The 23890-nt window shown below is 46.5% G+C and overlaps 1 protein-coding gene across 1 annotated transcript in view; it reads right to left on the bottom strand.

Annotated features, from left to right (window-relative positions):
* The window catches only part of GPC2 (glypican 2), a 238017-nt gene that overhangs the window by 23961 nt on the left and 190166 nt on the right, over nucleotides 1-23890 (bottom strand). The window contains exon 7 of the mRNA XM_069646425.1: nucleotides 21571-21711. Within this exon, the coding sequence (XP_069502526.1) occupies nucleotides 21571-21711 (141 nt within the window). The remainder of the gene's footprint in view (nucleotides 1-21570; nucleotides 21712-23890) is intronic.

The raw sequence follows: 23890 nt of genomic DNA, 5'->3' as shown, positions 1-23890 counted from the left end.
TAACAGCTTTTCATGTGCACTGTAAAATCTTGTACGCGGAGAACTGCTGCTTATTTCTTTTGGCATTAGAGCGCAAACTGCATCGCATGCACCTGGGCTCTTTGGAAGAGCCTGGTCGTCCGATGTTACGCCAGTAGACTTGCGAGGAGGCATTAGCACAGTGCCACAGACCTGTTGCGTTGTACTACTGTTATGAGGAGCAGCAAAGGATGGAAGTACAGCAGAGCCACATGTTGGGGCCGAGGTGATCATCACTTTCGGAGAAGTCTGAACTTCATATTGTTTATCACATTTATCAGATGGCTCATCATATTTACATTGACACGGGGAGTGGGATGGGGCGTCATGGAGGGTGTCCATTTGAAAAGGACTAGGCTGCACAATAGTAGTGTCAGTAATATGCTGTCTTGTCGAAGACTCGACTACTGACTCAGGACACACACTCTCACTGGGCCCTCTCGAGTGGCCAGCATAAACCGGAGAGTCTGAATTTAGTTGCAAGATAGAAGACACACATGCACTTACTGTGGTTTCCTTGTTGTAATGTCGCTCCGCTTCATTCGTCAACTGTATGCCTTCAGCAGCATCAGGCGGTGGAACAGGTATGCGAGACGGTTCCGAGGAGTCCGCCGAGAGCCATGAGCGTTCGGAGTCGTTACAGGCAGACTCACGCGCACGCTTCCTTTGAGCTCGAGTCTTTATGGCAGCACTCGTAGATTTACCTATCGCCGAGGGCATTGTAGCGTTGGTGCGCATTGTATCCTCGGCTGCAAGATGGTATGTGCGGGGAGCAGGGGAGGCCACAGGGAGAAAGAAGAGGGATTCAACCGGATTCCGTTGACTTTCGTGAGGCGGCCCCGGCGCGCCAAACAGCCGCACAACAGCCAGTAGACTTTACTCCACCGGACTTAACGCCGCAAGGGTAGACTGGCCCGATTTTGTGGGCAGGGAATGTCACGTGAGCAGTCACGTGACTTGCACTGAGCTCCGCCCCCTCCTGGGAGCGAGTGTTTGCTGTGCGCGAGTTCAAGGGAACTCCCAGCGCTAAATTCCGAGGCACAAAGTAAAGCGTTCGTTTTCCAACTGGAGATACTTCTCTATGCTGGAGAAGTCTGCGCCTTGCTGCTGGACTGGCCCGATTTTGTGGGCAGGGAATGTCACGTGAGCAGTCACGTGACTTGCACTGAGCTCCGCCCCCTCCTGGGAGCGAGTGTTTGCTGTGCGCGAGTTCAAGGGAACTCCCAGCGCTAATTTCCGAGGCACAAAGTAAAGCGTTCGTTTTCCAACTGGAGATACTTCTCTATGCTGGAGAAGTCTGCGCCTTGCTGCTGGACTGGCCCGATTTTGTGGGCAGGGAATGTCACGTGAGCAGTCACGTGACTTGCACTGAGCTCCGCCCCCTCCTGGGAGCGAGTGTTTGCTGTGCGCGAGTTCAAGGGAACTCTATGCTGGAGAAGTCTGACAAGATACATTAGGAAACTAATGTGGAAAAATGGCCTGCACAACTGGTGAAGCCAAAACTAAAGTACGGCTGCCACCAACCTACACCCTAAATCTAATGTAGGATGATATAATCACCTTAGGACAAAAATAGGGCGCCAGAAAGACACGTGGTACTGGACGCCTCAGAGGCGACCTAGCACTATATTCCTTTAGTACGGTAAAAAAGTTTCCAATGGCTGGGTAACTTCAGGAGAAACCACACTGGCCATCAAAAAGAAGTCAGTTAACCAGAACAATAAAGCAAAAAAAGTGAAAACTCATTGGGGTCTGTTAGGTAAGATTTTCATATTTATGATAAATCTTCCTCACTTGTGTCAACCCCAGAACATTTTGCTTGAACTTGGTAATTATTTTACCTTGTTCCTAGGTGAGTGGGAATCTTTTTCCCCTCTCACCTAGTATTTTACTCTTTTTATGGGTGACCTTTTTATGTCTCTTCATAGTCTGTGATTGGAGTTACAGTTTCCTCTAACTGTGGACTGATTGTAAAGTACAATGGCACACACAGCATTTTAAATGCAGTGACTTCCTTTTTAATTCTCTTATTATTTCTTGGATAAACTACTGTTCCCAAGAAGCAAAGTGGGATTCCCATCCCTTTTACATTGATTTTAGTGAGCCAGCACACCCCACCTTATGTGGAGTGCTGGGGAACACAATTCATCCCATTTCTTACTTACCTGGTAACATTTATGTTACAATTGCGAGTTTACTTGAATGGCTGGTGGCAGTGAAACTACTTGTATGACTTTAGTCATTATTACTTGCAGGCTGGCAAATCAGCCATGGTAATGCACAGGAGGGCCACATTTCTGCTAGAATGGTGGGCTTCTTCTTTTTTCTCCATTTGTTGTTTGCTTGTTGTTTCCTATGTCTTCTTCTGCCATTCCAGGTGGGAATGACCTAGGTTGAAGGTTTGTCTTCGGCCTGAATCCTTAGTATTCCCTACAGATGCTCCAGAGTGCATGAGATGGTAGGACGCGAGAGAGGAGTCCAAAACTCAGCAGTCCTTTGTCTTTGACCTTGCCTGAAAGGAACCAGTTCCCACTGGGGGGCTGGCTGTCCTGATTGGACAGCCATACTGCCCTTTTCTGTAAACTGCAGGGATAGTTTGCAGATGTTTTGCTGTAGCTCCTGATAAATACACTGACCATGAAAGCTGCTGAATCCAAAGAGGAAGATGAGGAAAAGACATCTGTAACGATTTCCAGCGACCAGCGAGCCTGCTGTACAACCAGAGCCTGAGGCAACCCCTCTTCCCAATCGACCGGGGGGAACCGAATGCGACGACTCCTTCCCAGAAGCGGGTAAGGTCCACTAGTCTCAAGAAGACCTGCACAACGAGCCATCCCTTGATGTGCTGTGACCTCCCTGGACTGCAAACCACCAATACCAGGGGACATTGAGCCTGAGTGCAGTGCATGGTCTTCTGAAGTCCGAATCCCGCTGAATCTTTGGTGGAATCCTGCTGGTCATCCAGAGACACAATTCGAATCCCTGAAGTCCCCTCACCAGAGTGCAGGGCCGAGAGAGTGAATAGAATCCAACCAGCAATATTCGTTCTTCATCTGGCTCCTGTAAAAAGGTGCGAAATCCACACAGCCATGAGAATCTGAAAAGAATTCTTTACAGGAAGCCTTCTCTGGTGACTGCTGCTGCATGTTCCCATCCAGTGTCCGTTTCCCAAACCAAGATTGTAGGGACTGGGTCCGGTGCTGCTGCCTCCCAAAGAGATCCACCCAGAACCTCTTCTTTTCTCCTAAGGTACTGTGTTTTTAATAAATGTATTGGTCATTTTTTAGGCGCTTGTACAATTAGAAAAACTGTTTCAAAGCACCCACAGGAGGGAGCCCGTTGAGAAAAGTGATCGCCCACCAGCTCTCTTTTCAGCAAACCACTTCACACGCAGGTAGGTGGTGCCATTGGAACGCAGTGGTCGAGAAGGGGAGTATTTAGTCAGGAAGCATTGAAGATAGAGTGGTCCCCGGTCCCAGAAAGCCTTGTGGGTGATACAGAGGGATTTGAATTTAATCTGTGCTGAGACCGGGGGCCAGTGAAGGCTTTGTAGGGCAGGAGAGATGCAGTCCCTGGGCTTGAGGCCAAGGATAAGTCTTTCTGCCCTATTCTGGGTTTGCTGGAGGGGTCGCAGGGTGGATGTAGGAAGATTAAGGAGGAGGCTATTGCAATAGTCTATCTTGCCTGGAGAGGACCAGAGAACATTGAGTCTCTGGAGGAAGTTAAGGAAAGGCAGAGTTCCTTTTTGAAGGAAGAGTTGCAACTGGGACTTCTTGTCAATGTTCTGAATATGGGGCATGAATAAGAAGGAGGTATCAAAAATGACTCAGAGATTCCTGGCCACAGAGAGGGGAGGGCGGGGCCCATAGAGGAAGGCCAGAGTGAGGGGAAGAAATAGGGTGCAGGGGACCCAATAGTGAGAATCTCAGTTTTGCTGCTATTCAGGCAGGGGTAATTTGCAATGCACCAAGCCCGGGTGGCAGAGAGGCAGTCAAGTTGCAAGGGCATCAGTAGGACATTTTAAGAAGAGTTGGGTGTTGTCAGCGTAGCACTGATATTTGGGGGAGAAGGAGGAAATGAAGCGTGCCAGAAGGGAAGGGTAAATTTTAAAGAGCCAGGGCGAGAGACTGGAGCCATTAGGGAACGCCACAGGTGCAGGAGGTAGTAGGGGAGAAGAAATGGCCCAGGATGGTGTTGGAGGAACGGTCAGTGAGGAAGGAGGTGAGCCAGTCCAGTGCCCGATCCGAGATACCAAGGGTATTATGGAGCCTTTTTAGGAGGATGGAATGGTTCACTGTGTCAAAAGCTGAAGAGAGATCAAGGAGGATAAGGACAGCAGGGGAGTTGGAGTCAAGGGATGCAAGCAGTTCTTCATGGGTGTTTCAGAAGAGCAGTTTCTGTGTCTCAGGATGCTCGGAATCCAGACTGGTGGTCGCGTAGACCGCCAACAAGTTCGATATGAGAGTTGAGTTAAGGAAGGACCAACTTCTTGAGCAATTTCCCCAGGAAGGGGGTGATGGAAATGGGTCAGTAGTTGGCTGTGCAGCAATGGTCTGCAAAGGATTTTTTAAGGAGGTGGCGCACAAGGGAGTGCTTGAGGGAGGATGGAAAAGAGCCAGTAGCAAAGGAGTGGTTGCAGAGATCAGCAAGAATGAGGGGCAGGAGAGGAGATGTTTACCTTGATGGTTCTGGAAGAACATGGGGCAACCTATTTGGAAGAGACCTTCATGGAGTTGACAACTCTGGTGACTTCTTCAGGGGAGACAGGATGAAGGTGGGTGGTAAGGGGGACAGAAGGGAGAGGGTTGAGTTGGAAGAGTGCGTGACAAGGCTGTTCAGTATGTCATAGGTTTTGGAAATGAAGTGAGAGGCAAGTGAATTACATAGGGCCTGGGAAGGAATAGGGGCAGAAAGTACTGCGGATGGTTTTGCAAGTTCCCTGCAGATTTTGTAGAGTTCAGCCGTGTTGTTGGAGGCAGTGGACACTTGTCCATGAATGTGGGCTCTTTTTTTGGCACGGATGGAGAGTTTATAGTGTCTCTGGCTCAGGCGGCAGGCCAGTTTGTCAGAGGGTGCACCTGAGGTATGCCACTTACTTTCTGCAACCCTGCACATATGTTTTTGGTTTGCAGGTTTGGCGTCGTACCAGGTGTTCCGCTTGGGGCAGGATTCAGGTGTATCCTCATGACTGTGGCAAGAATGTCAAAGGTGTTGGTAATGGACAGATAGAGGTTGTTCAGGGCAGAATCAGTGGTAGGGTCTGTGTTGGGTGGGCGTTGGGGAATGAAAGCGGAATAGAAGGCTGATACTCGTCTCATCGGACGAATGTTCGTGAACGAGGTTGGCAGAGCTTTATGAAGAGTTTATATGGACTCAGATGAGTAGAGAGGAGAGAGTGGTCAGATCAGGGGGCAGGGGTGGTCAAGGGAGAAAAGACAGTGAGGTTGGAATGGATTATGGCATCTAGTGTGTGTTCAGAAGAATGGGCAGGGCCAGAGGTAAGAAATGAGAGGGATACAGAGAAACAGAGGTCAGTGAAGAGGGTGATTGCTGTGCAAGGGGAATCTAGGTGAAAGTTGAAGTCACCTAATAGTAGCAGGTTGGAGGTGGTAGAGAGTAGAGAGGGACAGAAATCCGCCCACTCAGAGAGGAAGAGAGAAGAAGTGCCCGGGTGCCGGTAGATGATAGCAATGGTCAAGGTGATGGAAGGAGAGATGACCAATAGGTTGTATACTAATTGACCTTTTCACAATTGACCTCGGGAGAATTGACCTCAGAGAATTGACCTAATTTAGAAGGTCAATTAGGACATAAATGCGGGGGAAACCCATCCCTTTTACATTGATTTTAGTGAGCCAGCACACCCCACCTTATGTGGAGTGCTGGGGAACACAATTCATCCCATTTCTTACTTACCTGGTAACATTTATGTTACAATTGCGAGTTTACTTGAATGGCTGGTGGCAGTGAAACTACTTGTATGACTTTAGTCATTATTACTCGCAGGCTGGCAAATCAGCCATGGTAATGCACAGGAGGGCCACATTTCTGCTAGAATGGTGGGCTTCTTCTTTTTTCTCCATTTGTTGTTTGCTTGTTGTTTCCTATGTCTTCTTCTGCCATTCCAGGTGGGAATGACCTAGGTTGAAGGTTTGTCTTCGGCCTGAATCCTTAGTATTCCCTACAGATGCTCCAGAGTGCATGAGATGGTGGGACGCGAGAGAGGAGTCCAAAACTCAGCAGTCCTTTGTCTTTGACCTTGCCTGAAAGGAACCAGTTCCCACTGGGGGGCTGGCTGTCCTGATTGGACAGCCATACTGCCCTTTTCTGTAAACTGCAGGGATAGTTTGCAGATGTTTTGCTGTAGCTCCTGATAAATACACTGACCATGAAAGCTGCTGAATCCAAAGAGGAAGATGAGGAAAAGACATCTGTAACGATTTTCAGCGACCAGCGAGCCTGCTGTACAACCAGAGCCTGATGCAACCCCTCTTCCCAATCGACCGGGGGGAACCGAATGCGACGACTCCTTCCCAGAGGCGGGTAAGGTCCACTAGTCTCAAGAAGACCTGCACAACGAGCCATCCTTGATGTGCTGTGACCTCCCTGGACTGCAAACCACCAATACCAGGGGACATTGAGCCTGAGTGCAGTGCATGGTCTTCTGAAGTCCGAATCCCGCTGAATCTTTGGTGGAATCCTGCTGGTCATCCAGAGACACAATTCGAATCCCTGAAGTCCCCTCACCAGAGTGCAGGGCCGAGAGAGTGAATAGAATCCAACCAGCAATATTCGTTCTTCATCTGGCTCCTGTAAAAAGGTGCGAAATCCACACAGCCATGAGAATCTGAAAAGAATTCTTTACTGGAAGTCTTCTCTGGTGACTGCTGCTGCATGTTCCCATCCAGTGTCCGTTTCTCCAGACCAAGATTGTAGGGACTGGGTCCGGTGCTGCTGCCTCCCAAAGAGATCCACCCAGAACCTCTTCTTTTCTCCTAAGGTACTGTGTTTTTAATAAATGTATTGGTCATTTTTTAGGCGCTTGTACAATTAGAAAAACTGTTTCAAAGCACCCACAGGAGGGAGCCCGTTGAGAAAAGTGATCGCCCACCAGCTCTCTTTTCAGCAAACCACTTCACACGCAGGTAGGTGGTGCCATTGGAACGCAGTGGTCGAGAAGGGGAGTATTTAGTCAGGAAGCATTGAAGATAGAGTGGTCCCTGGTCCCAGAAAGCCTTGTGGGTGATACAGAGGGATTTGAATTTAATCTGTGCTGAGACCGGGGGCCAGTGAAGGCTTTGTAGGGCAGGAGAGATGCAGTCCCTGGGCTTGAGGCCAAGGATAAGTCTTTCTGCCCTATTCTGGGTTTGCTGGAGGGGTCGCAGGGTGGATGTAGGAAGATTAAGGAGGAGGCTATTGCAATAGTCTATCTTGCCTGGAGAGGACCAGAGAACATTGAGTCTCTGGAGGAAGTTAAGGAAAGGCAGAGTTCCTTTTTGAAGGAAGAGTTGCAACTGGGACTTCTTGTCAATGTTCTGAATATGGGGCATGAATAAGAAGGAGGTATCAAAAATGACTCAGAGATTCCTGGCCACAGAGAGGGGAGGGCGGGGCCCATAGAGGAAGGCCAGAGTGAGGGGAAGAAATAGGGTGCAGGGGACCCAATAGTGAGAATCTCAGTTTTGCTGCTATTCAGGCAGGGGTAATTTGCAATGCACCAAGCCCGGGTGGCAGAGAGGCAGTCAAGTTGCAAGGGCATCAGTAGGACATTTTAAGAAGAGTTGGGTGTTGTCAGCGTAGCACTGATATTTGGGGGAGAAGGAGGAAATGAAGCGTGCCAGAAGGGAAGGGTAAATTTTAAAGAGCCAGGGCGAGAGACTGGAGCCATTAGGGGACGCCACAGGTGCAGGAGGAAGTAGGGGAGAAGAAATGGCCCAGGATGGTGTTGGAGGAACGGTCAGTGAGGAAGGAGGTGAGCCAGTCCAGTGCCCGATCCGAGATACCAAGGGTATTATGGAGCCTTTTTAGGAGGATGGAATGGTTCACTGTGTCAAAAGCTGAAGAGAGATCAAGGAGGATAAGGACAGCAGGGGAGTTGGAGTCAAGGGATGCAAGCAGTTCTTCATGGGTGTTTCAGAAGAGCAGTTTCTGTGTCTCAGGATGCTCGGAATCCAGACTGGTGGTCGCGTAGACCGCCAACAAGTTCGATATGAGAGTTGAGTTAAGGAAGGACCAACTTCTTGAGCAATTTCCCCAGGAAGGGGGTGATGGAAATGGGTCAGTAGTTGGCTGTGCAGCAATGGTCTGCAAAGGATTTTTTAAGGAGGTGGCGCACAAGGGAGTGCTTGAGGGAGGATGGAAAAGAGCCAGTAGCAAAGGAGTGGTTGCAGAGATCAGCAAGAATGAGGGGCAGGAGAGGAGATGTTGACCTTGATGGTTCTGGAAGAACATGGGGCAACCTATTTGGAAGAGACCTTCATGGAGTTGACAACTCTGGTGACTTCTTCAGGGGAGACAGGATGAAGGTGGGTGGTAAGGGGGACAGAAGGGAGAGGGTTGAGTTGGAAGAGTGCGTGACAAGGCTGTTCAGTATGTCATAGGTTTTGGAAATGAAGTGAGAGGCAAGTGAATTACATAGGGCCTGGGAAGGAATAGGGGCAGAAAGTACTGTGGATGGTTTTGCAAGTTCCCTGCAGATTTTGTAGAGTTCAGCCGTGTTGTTGGAGGCAGTGGACACTTGTCCATGAATGTGGGCTCTTTTTTTGGCACGGATGGAGAGTTTATAGTGTCTCTGGCTCAGGCGGCAGGCCAGTTTGTCAGAGGGTGCACCTGAGGTATGCCACTTACTTTCTGCAACCCTGCACATATGTTTTTGGTTTGCAGGTTTGGCGTCGTACCAGGTGTTCCGCTTGGGGCAGGATTCAGGTGTATCCTCATGACTGTGGCAAGAATGTCAAAGGTGTTGGTAATGGACAGATAGAGGTTGTTCAGGGCAGAATCAGTGGTAGGGTCTGTGTTGGGTGGGCGTTGGGGAATGAAAGCGGAATAGAAGGCTGATACTCGTCTCATCGGACGAATGTTCGTGAACGAGGTTGGCAGAGCTTTATGAAGAGTTTATATGGACTCAGATGAGTAGAGAGGAGAGAGTGGTCAGATCAGGGGGCAGGGGTGGTCAAGGGAGAAAAGACAGTGAGGTTGGAATGGATTATGGCATCTAGTATGTGTTCAGAAGAATGGGCAGGGCCAGAGGTAAGAAATGAGAGGGATACAGAGAAACAGAGGTCAGTGAAGAGGGTGATTGCTGTGCAAGGGGAATCTAGGTGAAAGTTGAAGTCACTTAATAGTAGCAGGTTGGAGGTGGTAGAGAGTAGAGAGGGACAGAAATCCGCCCACTCAGAGAGGAAGAGAGAAGAAGTGCCCGGGTGCCGGTAGATGGTAGCAATGGTCAAGGTGATGGAAGGAGAGATGACCAATAGGTTGTATACTAATTGACCTTTTCACAATTGACCTCGGGAGAATTGACCTCAGAGAATTGACCTAATTTAGAAGGTCAATTAGGACATAAATGCGGGGGAAACCCATCCCTTTTACATTGATTTTAGTGAGCCAGCACACCCCACCTTATGTGGAGTGCTGGGGAACACAATTCATCCCATTTCTTACTTACCTGGTAACATTTATGTTACAATTGCGAGTTTACTTGAATGGCTGGTGGCAGTGAAACTACTTGTATGACTTTAGTCATTATTACTCGCAGGCTGGCAAATCAGCCATGGTAATGCACAGGAGGGCCACATTTCTGCTAGAATGGTGGGCTTCTTCTTTTTTCTCCATTTGTTGTTTGCTTGTTGTTTCCTATGTCTTCTTCTGCCATTCCAGGTGGGAATGACCTAGGTTGAAGGTTTGTCTTCGGCCTGAATCCTTAGTATTCCCTACAGATGCTCCAGAGTGCATGAGATGGTAGGACGCGAGAGAGGAGTCCAAAACTCAGCAGTCCTTTGTCTTTGACCTTGCCTGAAAGGAACCAGTTCCCACTGGGGGGCTGGCTGTCCTGATTGGACAGCCATACTGCCCTTTTCTGTAAACTGCAGGGATAGTTTGCAGATGTTTTGCTGTAGCTCCTGATAAATACACTGACCATGAAAGCTGCTGAATCCAAAGAGGAAGATGAGGAAAAGACATCTGTAACGATTTCCAGCCACCAGCGAGCCTGCTGTACAACCAGAGCCTGATGCAACCCCTCTTCCCAATCGACCGGGGGGAACCGAATGCGACGACTCCTTCCCAGAGGCGGGTAAGGTCCACTAGTCTCAAGAAGACCTGCACAACGAGCCATCCCTTGATGTGCTGTGACCTCCCTGGACTGCAAACCACCAATACCAGGGGACATTGAGCCTGAGTGCAGTGCATGGTCTTCTGAAGTCCGAATCCCGCTGAATCTTTGGTGGAATCCTGCTGGTCATCCAGAGACACAATTCAAATCCCTGAAGTCCCCTCACCAGAGTGCAGGGCCGAGAGAGTGAATAGAATCCAACCAGCAATATTCGTTCTTCATCTGGCTCCTGTAAAAAGGTGCGAAATCCACACAGCCATGAGAATCTGAAAAGAATTCTTTACTGGAAGCCTTCTCTGGTGACTGCTGCTGCATGTTCCCATCCAGTGTCCGTTTCTCCAGACCAAGATTGTAGGGACTGGGTCCGGTGCTGCTGCCTCCCAAAGAGATCCACCCAGAACCTCTTCTTTTCTCCTAAGGTACTGTGTTTTTAATAAATGTATTGGTCATTTTTTAGGCGCTTGTACAATTAGAAAAACTGTTTCAAAGCACCCACAGGAGGGAGCCCGTTGAGAAAAGTGATCGCCCACCAGCTCTCTTTTCAGCAAACCACTTCACACGCAGGTAGGTGGTGCCATTGGAACGCAGTGGTCGAGAAGGGGAGTATTTAGTCAGGAAGCATTGAAGATAGAGTGGTCCCCGGTCCCAGAAAGCCTTGTGGGTGATACAGAGGGATTTGAATTTAATCTGTGCTGAGACCGGGGGCCAGTGAAGGCTTTGTAGGGCAGGAGAGATGCAGTCCCTGGGCTTGAGGCCAAGGATAAGTCTTTCTGCCCTATTCTGGGTTTGCTGGAGGGGTCGCAGGGTGGATGTAGGAAGATTAAGGAGGAGGCTATTGCAATAGTCTATCTTGCCTGGAGAGGACCAGAGAACATTGAGTCTCTGGAGGAAGTTAAGGAAAGGCAGAGTTCCTTTTTGAAGGAAGAGTTGCAACTGGGACTTCTTGTCAATGTTCTGAATATGGGGCATGAATAAGAAGGAGGTATCAAAAATGACTCAGAGATTCCTGGCCACAGAGAGGGGAGGGCGGGGCCCATAGAGGAAGGCCAGAGTGAGGGGAAGAAATAGGGTGCAGGGGACCCAATAGTGAGAATCTCAGTTTTGCTGCTATTCAGGCAGGGGTAATTTGCAATGCACCAAGCCCGGGTGGCAGAGAGGCAGTCAAGTTGCAAGGGCATCAGTAGGACATTTTAAGAAGAGTTGGGTGTTGTCAGCGTAGCACTGATATTTGGGGGAGAAGGAGGAAATGAAGCGTGCCAGAAGGGAAGGGTAAATTTTAAAGAGCCAGGGCGAGAGACTGGAGCCATTAGGGGACGCCACAGGTGCAGGAGGAAGTAGGGGAGAAGAAATGGCCCAGGATGGTGTTGGAGGAACGGTCAGTGAGGAAGGAGGTGAGCCAGTCCAGTGCCCGATCCGAGATACCAAGGGTATTATGGAGCCTTTTTAGGAGGATGGAATGGTTCACTGTGTCAAAAGCTGAAGAGAGATCAAGGAGGATAAGGACAGCAGGGGAGTTGGAGTCAAGGGATGCAAGCAGTTCTTCATGGGTGTTTCAGAAGAGCAGTTTCTGTGTCTCAGGATGCTCGGAATCCAGACTGGTGGTCGCGTAGACCGCCAACAAGTTCGATATGAGAGTTGAGTTAAGGAAGGACCAAATTCTTGAGCAATTTCCCCAGGAAGGGGGTGATGGAAATGGGTCAGTAGTTGGCTGTGCAGCAATGGTCTGCAAAGGATTTTTTAAGGAGGTGGCGCACAAGGGAGTGCTTGAGGGAGGATGGAAAAGAGCCAGTAGCAAAGGAGTGGTTGCAGAGATCAGCAAGAATGAGGGGCAGGAGAGGAGATGTTGACCTTGATGGTTCTGGAAGAACATGGGGCAACCTATTTGGAAGAGACCTTCATGGAGTTGACAACTCTGGTGACTTCTTCAGGGGAGACAGGATGAAGGTGGGTGGTAAGGTGGACAGAAGGGAGAGGGTTGAGTTGGAAGAGTGCGTGACAAGGCTGTTCAGTATGTCATAGGTTTTGGAAATGAAGTGAGAGGCAAGTGAATTACATAGGGCCTGGGAAGGAATAGGGGCAGAAAGTACTGCGGATGGTTTTGCAAGTTCCCTGCAGATTTTGTAGAGTTCAGCCGTGTTGTTGGAGGCAGTGGACACTTGTCCATGAATGTGGGCTCTTTTTTTGGCACGGATGGAGAGTTTATAGTGTCTCTGGCTCAGGCGGCAGGCCAGTTTGTCAGAGGGTGCACCTGAGGTATGCCACTTACTTTCTGCAACCCTGCACATATGTTTTTGGTTTGCAGGTTTGGCGTCGTACCAGGTGTTCCGCTTGGGGCAGGATTCAGGTGTATCCTCATGACTGTGGCAAGAATGTCAAAGGTGTTGGTAATGGACAGATAGAGGTTGTTCAGGGCAGAAATCAGTGGTAGGGTCTGTGTTGGGTGGGCGTTGGGGAATGAAAGCGGAATAGAAGGCTGATACTCGTCTCATCGGACGAATGTTCGTGAACGAGGTTGGCAGAGCTTTATGAAGAGTTTATATGGACTCAGATGAGTAGAGAGGAGAGAGTGGTCAGATCAGGGGGCAGGGGTGGTCAAGGGAGAAGAGACAGTGAGGTTGGAATGGATTATGGCATCTAGTGTGTGTTCAGAAGAATGGGCAGGGCCAGAGGTAAGAAATGAGAGGGATACAGAGAAACAGAGGTCAGTGAAGAGGGTGATTGCTGTGCAAGGGGAATCTAGGTGAAAGTTGAAGTCACCTAATAGTAGCAGGTTGGAGGTGGTAGAGAGTAGAGAGGGACAGAAATCCGCCCACTCAGAGAGGAAGAGAGAAGAAGTGCCCGGGTGCCGGTAGATGGTAGCAATGGTCAAGGTGATGGAAGGAGAGATGACCAATAGGTTGTATACTAATTGACCTTTTCACAATTGACCTCGGGAGAATTGACCTCAGAGAATTGACCTAATTTAGAAGGTCAATTAGGACATAAATGCGGGGGAAACCCCTGCAACTCCCCACCGAATCCAAAAACCCCTGCAATCCCCCAGCCAATCCCCTTATATTATTTATAACCCAAAACCAACACAATACATATATAAAATAACTAAAATAATATAAAGGTCAAGTGCGCAGAAGGTCAATTAGGACCACTATAATTAGGTCCATTATGCAAAAGGTCAATTGTAAAAGGTCAATTTGCATAATACCGACCAATGTGTATACTAGGCTCTCAAAGGATGAATAAGGCTGAGTGGGTAGGATGGAAGAAGAAATCCACTCAGGGAAGATTAGGGCAACTCCTCTGTCAGCATGGTGGGGTCGAGGCTTTGAGGTGATCTTAAACCCTTCGGGTAGGAGTGAGTCGAAGGTGGTAAATGAGCTGGCATTGAACCAGGTTTCAGTAAGTGCAAGTATGTCCACGTCTGTGTCTTCAAGGAGAAGGCAGATGTCAGCAGAGTGTTTGAGTGGAGATGCTCGCTGCCTTAGGGGAAGAGTAAGGTGAGAGAGTGGCAGTGAGGTGAGAGTTCCATAGATCAGGAGATGGGACTGAAAAGAGGATGTCAGTGAAGATTTCTCTTGAGGGAGCACTGACATAGGTGTCTGCGACTGGGATGCCAGGGTTGGCAGCAAGGTCTTTTTTATGCTTTTACCGTCCAGATTTTGTGAGAGAGGGAGGAAACGTGATGGTCAAGCAGTTGCAGAAGATTGGGGAGATGGAGAGTGCCATCTCAGATCGAGAGGAAGAAGAGAGAGGACAGACCGGGGGGAGCAAGGGAGGATGTTCCAATGCACAGTTCTGAACCAGAACACAGTTGGCTGAGTGGGTGTTTTAGAGTACAGAAAATACAGTGCCGGATGAAGGTACTCCTAAAACCAATTTTTACACTAAACAGACTATACAATGCTGGGTGAAGGCACACCTAAATTCGATTTTTACACTAAACAGACTATAAAATGGTGGGTGAAGCACCCCTTAATTCGATTTTTACACTAAACAGACAATGCAATGCTTGTGGAAAGCACACCTAAATTCGATTGTTACACTAAACATAACAGAAACAATGCTGGACGACACAGAAATTGGGGTCAGTGGAAATGTAACTCACAGAGTGAGATCAAGTCTCACCGTGGTGAATGGGGGGACTGAAAGTGAATGAATGGAGATGCAGAGGGAGTGAGTCAAGTGGAGATGAAACAGCCACCAAGCAACAGTCAGTACTCACGTGCTGGCAAGAAGGGGGATGTCACAGTCCAGGCCTGCATGGATGGATTATCCAATATGATAGAGCATAGTAGGCTGTTCATGTAAGAGAGTGGGACGGAGGCACAGCTAGGGACTGACAGGAGCAGACAGGGCCTTAGATGTAGGCCTTTGCAGAGGGGGCCGGCTAAAACCTGCCGGTTCCCCATGGCCCAAGTAGAATGCTCGAAGGCAAATAGCGTGCCGGGAGGGGGTGTAGAGTTTACTCAGAGGAGCCTGCTGAGTAAAAAGACATTGCGGTGGCCATCTTTGAAATGCCTTGTGGTGCCATAAGGACAAGGACACACAGCATACAGTGCCCAATAAACCGCAGTGCAGCCTGCCCCCAGAACGCTGGGAGGCAGTGATTAGGCTTGGGTAATGCTTACCTTAGGTCTTGTGTGAATTCTGTGAGGCTGAGTGGGTGATTCGTGTGGTTGGAAGTTTGTCCTTACCATTCACCCAGGCCTAATGCTAGTACGCATATAGGGAGCCTTCTGTGAAGTCCCTAAACACTTTACGCTAACTCTGAAACTAATACTTACTTGTTACAGAAGATATCCTCTGGAACTCTGACTTTGCTATAACTGAACCCTAGCATGAACTGCCTACAGCTGGCTCCTAGAACACTATGGTCCCTTTTCTGACTCTGAGATCACTCATGCTTAAAATGGGAAGGACGACAAAAGATAAGGCTTCTGTCTTGAAAAGTATAATAAGTTTAAAAGTACTTGCTTGTAAATGAGTTAGGGCCTCATCACGAGTCTGCCGGTAACCCTTAAATGCGGCAGTAGCGCTATTACTGCCGCATTTAAGGGTCCGCCAGTTCATGGCCTTGGCAGATTTACCCCCAGCTCTAACCGGGGGGCAATCTGCAGCAAATTTGTTGATTTCCGGCGCTATTACTGCCAGCGGGAAATCCGTCAGCGGTAATAGCGCAAATTTTCCCCAATGGGTAATGAGGAATTCCCAAATTGTCCCAATGGGGAATGGGCACTAACCGTTCCGCCAAACCAGTGATCCGGCGCTAATAGCGCCGGGGGGTTTGATGGTAGGGCTAATTGCACCAGCGGTAATAGCGCGGCGTTACCGCCCAACTCGTGATGAGGCCCTTAGTTTTGTAACTGTATCTGTGGAAGAGAATAAGATACAAAGTGTTTCAAAAGTTATTCCTTACCTTTAAGTTGCTGGTTTCTACGTATACATGTTGTTTTACTTACTTTGAATAGTATGCTGCTGTTCTTAAAAGTAATAGTGCTTATATTGTTTTATTATTCATAAATGAATGAGTGTAACAGCTTACCAATAGAGATCACCTACCTTGAATAACTGTGTTCTTCTGAAAGTCTAGTATTGGGTTTTGTTTTCTCTGATCTCCTTAGTGCATTTCTAAATCAGTCTTGGAAGTTAATATGTGTCATGGAGTTGCTTCTAGCCCCTCTGAAAAGTATATAGCGCCTTACCTTGTACTGCTGATTGCCTTTCTAAAAAGTCTGCTAGAGTCCTTATTTAACTTAGAATTGTATAATACACTTCTTAAAAGTATCATTGGTCCAACTATCTATTCCTGGATTATGGATTAGTAATAGTGTAAAGGATATGCACCACTAGGTTATACTGACCTTGAATAGCTGCTGCTCTTCTAAAACTGTAATACTGGGTTATGCTTTCCCTGGACTGCTCCAGGGCTCTTCTAAAACTGAGAGACTGTATACCTAAATGTTACTGTGCTAATTGTTGGTGCAAGCCACTACTAGTTAAACAGTGGAACTGCCATTACTGTTGTTTTTTCTGTAACAATTGTGGGTGCAAGCCACTACTATTTAAGCAGTCACCTGAAAAAGTGATGCTTATGTTTTTATAATTGAGTTTATGTAATATGTTATAGTACTTACTCCCCCAAGATTTATCTTGGCCTACTTGCATTTAAATAAATAATTCACTTTTACAATACATCATATTTCAGTGTTTCTTTAGACTATATGTATACTACAATTTCTTTGCACCAAGTTACAGCCATCTCTCCCAAGAAAAGCCTAGCTGCACTGTCTACGCTACCAAATGTCCTCAGGTGGTGCAGCCTTATACTAAGAGTGTAGATTTGTACCGCCTCAGATATGGTTTTATGAAGCCCTTAATTGGACTTTCGAAAAACTGTCCCAACAGGGCCCCGAAATATAGTCCTAGAATCCCCAAAATTTTGAATTCTATCTTAACACTGGGTCTCTCCAGGATGACCAGAAGGAACTCACAGCAGCAAAACCAAAGAGGGGATGGCTGAAAGGTTTTTAATAAATCTTAATCTCTGGCATTGCTCAGGGCAACCCTCCAGACCATCGTTCTTCGCCTGCCAAGCCTTTACAGAAAGCTCTTCTTTCTCCTAATCCTGTGGGGACAAATGAATCACAAAACCTGCTCGAAGGCCCCGGCTCCCTGGAGTTCCTGACCGTGCCAGAAGTGGACTGTGTCAAACCATCCAGAGAATTGTCCTTCAAGGACTTCAGGCACGCTCATATTAAAGCTCTACATTTTATTTCCTGGTTTTTAATTGTTTTACTTAAAAAACCTAACCGGTTTCGCATAACAGGCTACTTGACTTCATGATGGACCTTCTCAGCGTTTGCATTTCCCATCTTTTATAGCTTTATAATGGGATTGTAATATTTTGTTTCGTGAGACATTTCCTGGCTCCTCTTCGCAGGTCCTCCTTACCAAGTCAAGAGACCTTGCAGCTCAAAAGACTTGCGTAGGCGCAAAGCACCTTAGCAAAGCCTGTTTGAGCCTGTTGGAGCATGTGAACAGGTGTGACCGATTACCATATAGCAAGGGTATAGAAGCCCTGGCTTTATTGATTTTTATACAATTAATGAAATGATACGGGTAGTTGCATCTCTAGAAGGTTAATCTGTCAATCAGAAACCCCTTACATAAGCTCCATGCCAAAAGCAAAGTATGTACTTGTGCCATGCTGCATCAGTATCCTGACCTGCAGTGCCTGCTCTACCAGTGGCACACAGCAGGTTCAGAGGTCAACGTTTGACAACTGCAGTAACAGCCAAATCTCGTCAGTGCAGGGGCTGCATTTAAGAAATGCACCCCTGAACCAAAATACTATCATTATCAGTTTACTATCCTGGTGGTGGATGAATCTTTAAAAATATGGATGGTGTTTCTCGTTATCACTGTCACAACCATCTGATTTCACACGTGTCAGCCCTGTGAGCCCAGCTCAGCAGTGAAAGGAATATGTGTATTTTCCTAAGGCTTATTCCAGCCACTGCTGTTTTGCCAGGACTTTCTGATCAGCCAAACTACCCCTTTAAGGGTGAGCCAAGAAAAATACCAAAGTCAAGGTACGTATCCATTTTCAGTAGCTTGTAGGTGTTCAAAAGTTTGCGAACGTTTTGTCTGTATAGAACAATGAGACAAATCCCATAGGCAAGCCACGATGATGCGTTAAAGCTAGGCAAGTACCAGTTCTAACAGGTGCGGCCAAAGAAGTAACCAACCCCATGCAAAACCAGAGAAGACCCCCCTGGAAGGGCTCCAGTTCCAGGTTTACGACCCAGTTAGAAGTTGAAGTATGGAAGCAACGCAGGATTAAGGCCCATAGAAGTCAATGGAGATTTGTATCGAATTATTGGTGGTGTTCTGTGTGGAATCATTGTGGCCCTAGGCCACCTTCACAATCTCCTGAGACTAAGCCTTGCCACTATGCAACCTACCTTGATTGGGTTTGGCTAAAATCTCAGTATCTCTCTGTTCACCATAATAGGTGGGGCCTCACAAAACCCTCCTCCAAAGCTGATTTCGGAAATCAATCTTAACAGCCTTCAAAAAGCAAATAAAGCTCTTAATGCAGAATATTATGTGGAAAATGTGTCTGGCTGAGCGATTACTGCACAAAGAACCCAAGGAATGTACTGCCAAATCTTTACTAATTTACAGGCACTCTAATGCTGCGTCTGGTAACTCGGAGCCAAGCAGAAAATTGCTCAGATACATTTGCAGCTAAGAAGCCTACAAACACAAAAGGCAGATGTATTGAGCCCTTTCATTCACTTTCATGTGACAACAGCAGATTGTGCCAACAAGTTCCCTGGAATTTTAAATGGTTCATCTTTAAGTTGTATACTTGAGATCAAAAGCTTTTGAAATGACAATTTCAGAGTGAGAATTGTCTCAGTAATAAGTAAACTATTTGTAACAAAGGCTTTTAGATTATTTAAAAAGTAACAGTTTAAAAGAAAGCCTACCTGAGGATGTTTTGTATGGAGGTAACATATTTAAAGCTTGTACCGCCCTTAGCTACCACCAAGTTATAAACCTCTGTAAGTTTAAATGCTTGAACGGAGTCCTAAGTAACTGCTTTAGTGTCCTCCCTAAATGTCCTCCATCAAAATACTGACCAGGAGTCCTGTGAAAGGGCAGTTCCAAATTTGGCAATTACTGACCGAATCAGCAGGAAAACAGCCAAAAATGAAGATGGCAATGAACCATGATGAGAAGCCATTTTGAGTATTCAGTACCCAAGAGGAAATAGCGTCATATCCTCATAAATGAGCACAAATAAACGGAGCGCAGAGAATGCCCTCTTTTCATTAGCACTCTTTGCTGAAATGCTCGGTTCACCTTATTCTCAAAGGTGACCTGAGCATTTCGAAGATGCACTCATTCGGATGGCAGAGAATTGGGCTACTCCTTTATTTGGCACATGTGACGAGAGTTTTTTTGTGGCAAAAAATATTTGATTATCTGTCCAATGATCTTTATAAATCACTGGTGCACGGTCGTTCACTGTAATGAAAGGTAAGAATGGGTTCACTGCTGTTGCACATCAAACCGGTAACAAAGATCACTTAAGGAAAAAGAGAAAAAGACACAATGGCCATCATTACGAGTTTACCAGAAATACTGTTACCAGCAGTGCCGGCTGTTAGGGAGAATTATCAGTTATATGCTTAATCCTCTGTCCCAGTGAGACCTCCAGCACGTTTTCTTTCTATTCTGAATGAGGAGAGCCTTTTTCCCATCATACATTCTTATTAGCTCTGACTTTTGGGAACTCTGCTATTTTTGAATTACCTTATTCTATGGAGTCTTGCTTTCCTCCAAATCTCTTTAAAGGCATCTGTGTTACACTATTGCAGCACACAGCCCCCTATGTGCAGTGTTGCTGGGATCCCTTTGGTTTGTCCTGTGATATCTTTAACTATAATTAATAACTACGGTTCTTAGGGATAGAGGGATACTGGCTCCAATGTGTCTGCAAGGCAGGAAGTGGGGGAGGAATTAACATTCCCCTGTCCTTTGTCTGCCAAAGAGCCTGACTGGAAACAGTTCCAAATGAGGGGCTGGCTGCCCTGATTGGACAATCTAAAATGTTCCCTGCTAAAACTATGTTTTGAGCATCTTGTACTCTTAAAAATGACAGGATCAAGTCCTGCAAGGTGGTGTTTTCATATTGAAGTCACGACCCCAAACCTTCACTCTTGCGCCATAGTATTTCTACACAGAATGTTCATGAGTTGCTAGCACCAGAAATACACAGTTTCATTGCAGCTGGCACCACAATCTTTTATTACTGTGGCTGACAAGGTCTATTTTTCTGGGCTGGAAAGTTGTCTACTCTTACACTACCACTGGTTTGCTGTCTGAAGCTAGTTTTATTCCAGCTGAATGAGAAGCATGTTTGAATTACTTGGGATTCAATAAATGCACCATAGAACCTTTGGGGCTTTCTTCTTTCATATGGTAATTGCTTCCATAAGTCAATGATTTGTGAGTCAAAACCACTGATGTGGATTTCCTTTCAGGAGTCCAACTATTCCTTTTCCTCCGGATCTGATACAGCCTTCCTCTATTTAGTAACATATAAAATGGGAGTATTTTCCATTAGTCTCCATTAGCCTACAATCCAGTCAATAAACCAATCATCTTCTTATAACCAGATATTCTGTTGTCTTCCACAAGAGGCCCCAATTATTTGATGGATCGTCTTCTGTTCAATGCTACGGACAGCAATGATGCTTCACACTGAATGACTCATAGTGGGATTCAAGGGAGTGCTATTGTAATGAAGGTATCATGTTACATATAGTTGCCCGATCAGTGTTATCTTTAGTCATTCCGTCTGAACTAGCATGGGGATACCAAGAACAGAATAAGAAAATGGCAGTACTGGGTGGTCATTACAATACTTGACCCAAGCACTAGATGGCAGTATAATGCATGCAACAGGTGAATCAATAATAGTTTTCTATTTTCTCCTTGAAAGAATTAGGTCTACAAAATGGCCAGTCATTGCACTCAGATGTGCGGTCATTGAAACTAATTTTCCAGATGGACAGCCCAATATAATGTTTGCTGCTTTAGCATGGCTTGGGCCTCCTAGAAGGGGTAACAGTATGCAGTGAATTAATCAGTATTTTCTCTAAGGTGGAGATTTGCAGGTCTGCCACTTCAACTTCTGTTTAGACCTTGGAGTGGATGCCAGATATGGAGAGTTCTTCAAATTATATAACCGAGGAATACTTCTTCAGTCAAACAACCAAAGTATAATTGGTGTTAACCCTTTGTATGATAAACACAGTTCAACGCTTTGGGATTAGCTGTCTGTTCTTCCAACAAAAAAACCTTCTAATCATTTCACACAACCTTGCAGCAGGGATACCTTAGCGTGCTGCAAAACATAATGGGAAAATAACTAGTCTAACAGCAAACATACCCAAACAATATTCAGCTCTTGCCCCCTTCCTGAACATGATTAAGTGCATCCTTTTCTATTCAGATATGCAATGTGTTTACTACATTTACAACCCTGCATTCCGTCTTTTATAACAACAAAGCTAATGTCTTAAAAACTAATATGAGTAGCCCCATCTATGCACTCTCTAACCTGGGTATCATATGTTCTCCTCCTAGCAATCAAAGCTGGTCCCACATTTGGTGCCTTAAGACCCAAAGCTCAATGTCTAGCATACCAGCCTGTCCAGGTTGGTTCCGGCTGCCGTGGTGGGCTTCTCTTCAGGTGAATAGGTCCGGAACCTGCGTTTTGTCTCATCCTTGGGAGCCCGCTTGGTTCGACCTGGCACTGGACGTGGGTTTCCACAACCCTGGAATACCTAGAAGAGGGAAGAAAACAATTGTAATCAGTGAACGTTGAATAAAACATATAAAATGATAATAATGTTGAAATAAGAACAATACAGAAAGTAAACGTCAGTTTCAGTGGTTACTTTTGTGGCAGTAGTCCACACGCTGTTCTAAAAGACTCCTCCAAAGCATAAGAGAATTGAAGCCTAAGCACACACAAAGCTCCATCCCATACAGGTGCAAGCACAATTTACAGATCCTAGCCTCCGTGACTGAGACCCACTCTGCCTATGAATGCAGATTGACGATTGAGTTGTCTGTAGGAAGGATGCCATGGATTGCTAGTAATTACAGCAGTAATTCCAATGATAAACCTGGTCTTACTGATACATCGTGCCTCCCTCTACAGAGTAGATCACAAATCACCACAAAGTCATGTTAGGGAAGATGACAGCAAATCTTTAGCCAAGCCTTTTCTTGGACACATCTGGCTAAAATGAGCACCAGAGATGGAGACTGTGAATAGTACTTATAGAAATCATGTAGTGGAGCTGAGGTTGAAGCCCTGCAGAGGTTGTCGAGAGGCATTTTTTGTTGGAATGCTACTGATGCTCCCTTTGCACTTACAGCATGCACAAAAATATATAACAGAGGAGTGAGTTTCTGAATGCTGCATGCTTACGAAATACATGCAGCTTTCTATCAGCTGAAGAAGTTTACTTCTCTGGGGACTCATTTGAGGGTCGGAAAAGCTTAGTTCTGTCAGTGTACAACTTCAGAGCCTTTTGTGACAGTATTTCCCATTGAAGGAGACTAGGAATCTGTGGCGTGGCAGGAGCAGCCACATGCTCCGTGATGTGACTGCCAAATCGGGACATGGAGGATCCCCAGAGCTAACTAGCCCAGTCCTCTCTCGGGTGCCTTATCAGTAAAGCAGCAGCTGCTAAATTTGTTTGTTTGCTTGTTTGTTTATTTATTTGATATAGCGTGCAAAACCCAGAGGTAACAGGGCACAACAGAGAACAGAGGAGTTAGTATACATAAAGACTTGGTTACAGTGTAGGAAACAGTTGAATGGTGAGCAGAGCATTACATTACTCACAGGGTCTGTTAAGTAGGCATATGAGAATGCATTACTTACCGTAAAAGCATTTCTGATGGTTGTATCTGCTTAGATTCACATGCTGTGCATAGGTCCGACATCCAGTGGTCACTGCGGAGTATTGCATTTTGTTTTTCGTAGTCGAAAAGGGACGTCGACAAGGCGTGTCTGAAACACTATCCCTATAGTGACGTGCGTTGTACCCACAATCCCTCACGCGTCGAGGTCCCTCTGTTTGTATTTTTCTGCCCTGAGGGAGCCTTCTAGACGTGAGTGAGTACAGAAAAGAGAGAGATATAAAGGAAGTCTATGTTCCTTCCATCCGAGCGGGGAGGAAGGGTGGGCGCATGTGAATCTAAGCAGATACAACCATCAGAAATGCTTTTACGGTAAGTAATGCATTCTCTTCTGATGTTTGTTAATCTGCTTAGAATCACATGCTGTGCATAGACTAGCGAGCAGGACCCGGAGTTGGCGGTGGGTTATGAGAAGGAACAGTAGAGAAAAGATGTCTTAATACTGCCTGTCCCACCTGGGAGTCAGATCTAGAGTGTGCATCTAGAGAGTAGTGTTTTGTAAAGGTGTGCACAGAACTCCAGGTAGCCGCTTTGCAGATGGACTCAAGGGGAACATTTGCAATGAATGCTATGGACGCCCCCGTGCCTCGAGTAGAATGTGCTCTTGGCCTAAAGGGCAGTTCTCACTTAGCAAGAGTATAGCAGAGAGTGATGCATTGAACAATCCATCTAGAAATAGTGGACTTTGATACTGCATCCCCTTCTCTTCCTGCTGCCACCGAGACGAAGAACTGATTAGTCTTCCTCAGTGGTCTGGTTCTTTCCATGTAGAACATGACCGCTCTGCGGACATCTAGTGTGTGCAGAGTCCTTTCCCCCAAGTTGGAAGGATTTTGAAAGAACGCTGGTAGTTCTATAGACTGGTTTACGTGGAATTTTGAGATAAATTTCGGAGCAAACCTTGGGTGAGTGCGTAGAACCACCTTATCTCTGTGAACTGTAACAAAGGGGTCTAGAACAGAAAGAGCCTGTAGTTCACTTACTCTCCTGATGGAGGTGATAGCTATTAGAAAAGCAGTCTTAAGAGTG

This window comes from Ambystoma mexicanum, chromosome 1p (genome assembly GCF_040938575.1).
Source record: "Ambystoma mexicanum isolate Mex_15411 chromosome 1p, UKY_AmexF1_1, whole genome shotgun sequence".
Taxonomy (NCBI): domain Eukaryota; kingdom Metazoa; phylum Chordata; class Amphibia; order Caudata; family Ambystomatidae; genus Ambystoma; species Ambystoma mexicanum.
Note: the sequence above shows the minus strand (reverse complement) of the source record. Positions and strands in the feature narration are given on the sequence as shown.